Source organism: Urocitellus parryii, chromosome 4 (assembly GCF_045843805.1).
Source record: "Urocitellus parryii isolate mUroPar1 chromosome 4, mUroPar1.hap1, whole genome shotgun sequence".
Classification (NCBI taxonomy): Eukaryota; Metazoa; Chordata; class Mammalia; order Rodentia; family Sciuridae; genus Urocitellus; species Urocitellus parryii.
Window position 1 is genome coordinate 160,995,073 of NC_135534.1, and position 5,163 is coordinate 161,000,235.

At 40.7% G+C, this 5,163-nt stretch overlaps 1 protein-coding gene across 1 annotated transcript; it reads left to right on the plus strand.

The window, feature by feature from the left end:
- Positions 1–2,890: 2,890 nt before the first annotated feature.
- On the plus strand, positions 2,891–4,482 carry Rraga (Ras related GTP binding A). Its single transcript, XM_026397571.2, has one exon. It carries the CDS (start codon positions 3,168–3,170, stop codon positions 4,107–4,109), a length of 942 nt encoding a protein of 313 aa, XP_026253356.1. The 5' UTR covers positions 2,891–3,167; the 3' UTR covers positions 4,110–4,482.
- The last annotated feature ends 681 nt before the right edge of the window (positions 4,483–5,163 follow it).

The window sequence follows — 5,163 nt, forward strand, 5'->3', positions numbered from 1 at the left end:
CCACTCCTGGGTATTTACATCCAAGTAAAATGAGTGTTATATCACACACAAACTTGAATATGAATGTTACATAGTAGTATTATTCATAATAGCCTGAGAGCTGAAACAATCCTACTTCCCATAATCCGGTGAATTGACAAAATGTGGTAGTGTACAGTTAAATAATGGAATATTATTCAACAATAAAAAAGAATTAATACATGCTGCAGTATTTATGGACCTCAAAAACTTCATGTTAAGGGAAGGAAGCCAAAATACAACCATTTGCATAAAATTTCTAGAAGAAGCAAATCTATAGAGACAGAAAGCAGATTAGTCTTGGGATCAGAGCAGAGATTGAATGCAAATTAGGATAAGGGAATTTTGTAGGTGATGGAAATATCCTAAAACCTAATTGTGATGGCTGAACTCTACACTCATGTAAAATTATACTCAATAAAGCTTTTATTCTTTAAAAATTCCTTGGCCTGGGGATAAAGAAAGTGGTAGAACACTTGCCTAGCATGCATGAGACCCTGAGTTCAATCCCCCTACTGAAAAAAATCCTTGCATAAAGTCCCTTCCAATATCATAAATTATTAATTATTATGAATATTTTAGCTCAAGATTTCTCTATGATTTTCAAATAAAGCAGTAGAGCAAACACATGCATTTATCCTTCTATATCCCACTCAAATAAGAGTAATGGGATAAGAGGGTAAATTAAAAGATGGAATTTAGAAATAATAAATTCAAATTGTTTATTCCACGGGGTACTGGGAATTGAACTCAGGGGCACTTGACCACAGAGTCACATCCCCAGCCCTATTTTGTATTTTGTTTAGAGAAAGGTCTCACCGAGATGCTAAGTGCCTCCCTGTTTCTGAGCCTGGGTTTGAACTCGCAATCCTCCTGCCTCAGCTTCCCAAACTGCTGGGATAAAATCAAATTTTTAGAAACAGAAAAACACTAGGAAGACTAACTGACTTAGCTTACTCAACAAAGCTGAATCTTTAGCCATTAGTGGAAAAAGCCAAGTAGAAGAGTTTTACCACAGAATCCTCCAAAGGGTTCCAGAATTGACAGCATCAGTCAGGTAAAACTTGCACTATAAACAAGATAAATGATTGAAGATGTTTAAGAAGCAATTTGATTCCCTCTCCAGTTCCACATTTTGGAGGTTCAACACAATGAAAATTAGGGATTCACAATTACAACTGTCATTTTCAGGACACCAGATAATAAGAAAACTGAACAAGTTTTTAGAAAGAAAAAAAAAAAAGGTCAAATACAAACAAGCAGCCATCAGACTTAGAAGCTAAAAGACATGGATTAAGGCCTCCAAGACAAGGGGGTAGATTATGTCCAGTCAAATGTGAAGGTAAAAGCAAACACATTTTCTGACAGGCATGTCTTGAAATATGTACTGCCCTCATATCCTCTGACTCCACCTTGGTACTGGGGTTTGAATTTAGGAGTGCTCTACTATTTATCTACATCCTCAGCTCTTTTTGAGACAGGGTCTTGCTAAATTGAAGAGGCTGGTCTCAAAACTTGCAGTCCTCCTGCTTCAGCCTTCTAAGTGGCTGTGCTCAGCCTGCTCTCATACGTTTTATCAGGAAACTATTGGAAAACATGTTCCACCAAATAAGTTAATGAACCAAAAGTGAGAAAGGCATGGGATCAGGGAAAAAAGGGCACCCAACTTAGAAAAGAAGCCCCAGAATAACAGAGAAAATTCAGAGTACCTATGCAGTAGATTCAAAAGTTCTGAAGAATTGTCACCCAGGAGGTGAAACTGAATTCGAATGTATTGAAAGATTTTTCATACACTATTTTTGCATTAACTGCAGGCTTTAATTACATTTAAAAAATCAAGGACAATTTCCAACTTTTTTCCCTGCATATATTAACTGAGTGACCTACATACAGTAGGCACCAAAAATATTTTTTGAATGACTGGAAGAATGGGATACCTACACTTGTATAGCATACAATCTGAAAAGGGTGTTATGGTAGGTATGAAGTATCCTAACTTAAGAGGCTCAATATTCTGATGGTACTGATTCATTCTCTGAATAATACTGAATGGCACTAATTCATTTATCTACATGAAGACCAAAAGTAGAACTTCATTTTTAGGAAGGCAATGTGGCCTATTGTTAGGCAACCAAACTCTGCAGCCGGACTATATGAATCCAAATTCCCTTTCATTTAAAATCTGTGTAATTTGGAGTTATTGGACTTTTCTAAGCTTTGACTTTCTAACTAAGAGTTACTTATTCACACGGTTATTGTGAGGCTGTAGATATTACATGGTGTTCCACAGACAGTCCCCTCGAGCTTTGGAATTCTGATTACAAAGTCTGAGATTACAGGAAAATCAAATGTGAGAAAGAAACTTGCCTGGAAGTGGAAAAAAAAAAAAAAAACACTTAACTAGGAGTCAGGATGTCTCCCAGTAAATATGTACTACCATCTAGCTGTGTAGCACTGGGAAATCGTTTAATTTCTCGAAATCTCCTTCTCAACTACACAGTTCCCATTCGCCCTGCCCAGGTGATCTGAGAAGTTAGGGCTTCACTCCACTTCAGCTGTCCGCTGCCAATGCCCACAGCGCCTCTCGCTTTAAGGCGAGGTGACTGTGAGTGGAGGAGTTTGAGCCACCAGGGGGGCAGCATTCTTTCCGCCGATCACAAACGTACTTCTTGCAACCCTAAGCCCAGCTTAAATAGAACAAAACAGTAGCCTTGGTTTATTCCCTTCCATTTTCTATCTCCCGTCGCCCATGCTTAGTTTCATTTTACTGATGAATTCCACCGGAGATACCGCAAAGCGTAGGGTTCTCGCGATACCGACACCGGAAGTGGGTGGTGGCAGGAGCGCGGAACGCTCGCGACATCTCCGCGGGAAGTGGGTGGTGGCTGGTACGCAACGTCTCCTCTCTCTGGAAGACGAGCAATTCTCTCTAGCGATTGCAGCGGTCCCCCCCAGGCGCTCTCCTCTAAGGAAGAGATACCCTGCTGCAGCCTTTCCAGCCCCGAGCTCGCGCTCTCGGCTTCCCGGGCTGCACAACTATTCGTCGGTGCGAGCGGTAGCACAGCCTGCGGAGCTCCCTCCCCAGCCCTTCCTCGGTGCTGCAGTTAGGCCGCGCCCTCAGGCCCAGTCCTCGGCGGCTCCGGCGGGTGATGCCAAATACAGCCATGAAGAAAAAGGTGCTGTTGATGGGGAAAAGCGGGTCGGGGAAGACCAGCATGAGGTCCATTATCTTTGCAAATTATATCGCTCGCGATACCAGGCGCCTGGGTGCCACCATTGATGTGGAGCACTCTCACGTCCGATTCCTGGGGAATCTGGTGCTGAACCTGTGGGACTGTGGCGGTCAGGACACCTTTATGGAAAATTACTTCACCAGCCAGAGAGATAACATCTTTCGTAATGTCGAGGTTTTGATTTACGTGTTTGATGTAGAGAGCCGCGAACTGGAAAAGGACATGCATTATTATCAGTCATGTCTGGAGGCCATCCTCCAGAACTCACCTGATGCCAAAATCTTCTGCCTGGTGCACAAAATGGATCTAGTTCAGGAGGATCAGCGTGACCTGATTTTTAAAGAGCGAGAGGAAGACCTGAGGCGTTTATCTCGCCCACTGGAGTGCGCTTGTTTTCGAACATCCATCTGGGATGAAACGCTCTACAAAGCCTGGTCCAGTATCGTCTATCAGCTTATTCCCAACGTTCAGCAGCTGGAAATGAACCTAAGGAATTTTGCCCAAATTATTGAGGCTGATGAAGTTCTGCTGTTCGAGAGAGCTACGTTCTTGGTGATTTCCCATTACCAGTGCAAAGAGCAGCGTGACGTCCACCGGTTTGAGAAGATCAGCAACATCATTAAGCAGTTCAAGCTAAGCTGCAGTAAATTGGCCGCGTCTTTCCAGAGCATGGAAGTTAGGAATTCTAACTTCGCTGCTTTCATCGACATCTTCACATCAAACACATACGTGATGGTGGTTATGTCGGATCCATCCATCCCCTCTGCAGCTACTCTGATCAACATTCGCAATGCCAGGAAACACTTTGAGAAGCTAGAGAGAGTGGATGGCCCCAAGCACAGTCTCCTCATGCGTTGAATATTGCCAAATGCTCTTTATGAAAATGCTGAATTACTTTTTTTTTTGCATCCTTTGTTGTTAATATTCATAATGTCGTGTGCTTAAAAGTGGGCTTTGAAATGTGTGCTGCTTACTACTCCATCTCTTCCCTGTTCCCTAGTCTTTAAACATTGGACACTATTTACTCAGCTATCCAGTAGAGCTTCAAGATGGCCTTTATGAAAAGTTGGTACAGTGTAACACTAAAGTAGGTGGTTTGTGTATGTTCTGATACCTGGTTATAATAGATAAGCCCATCAAAGCCTTTACCAATATCCTCCTGTATTATCAGATTGCAAAGATGGAATGTTCCTATTTTATCAGCAAGGTATTAAAATGCATTTATAAATTCTTCTTGGCTTCAATCATGAATAAACATCAACTTAGCAATTTAAAACATGGTCTTATTTGAAATAATTTGAAAGTGTGTAGAAACTAAAGATTCTGATTGCCCTCAAGTATTGCTTAACTGGAAAACAATTTTGTGAGATTAACCCCTATTGTTTTACTTATATTTGTCAGCAATAGAATATGGACTCTGAAGCTAAAACACTTGAGTTAGAATTCAGGGCCTTTCACATACTAGCTCTAGGAACTTAAGAGAGAGCCATAATTTCACTGTGCTTATTTCTTCATTTATGAAATGTAGACAATACCACTTTTATAGGAAAAGATTGAATTAACACAAAACATTCAGAATGATGCCTAATATACTCAGTACTATTGTGTTAGCTACCATTACTATCTACTAGGCTAATTCTTCCCAAATTACTGTGAAATCTAGCTGAATATTTGAGCCTAAATGCCAGGTATTAATATTTGATGGGCATTTATCTTAACCTCACAGTCTATGAGGTATCACTGTTATCCAATTTTTAGATAAATTCAAATGTGAATAGTTTTGATCAGCCAGTAAAACTATTCCTTGAAAGAAGTCACTTAAGCATGTAAATTGAGAATTATATGAAGTAATAATCAAGTAAAAGCAAGGATGTTTAACTTCTGTCAAAATGGTGGGGTATAATGGTTGGGT

Excerpts from the sequence above, each read along its gene's own strand:
- Rraga (XM_026397571.2), top strand. The coding sequence starts at position 3,168 with ATGCCAAATACAGCCATGAAGAAAAAGGTGCTGTTGATGGGGAAAAGC.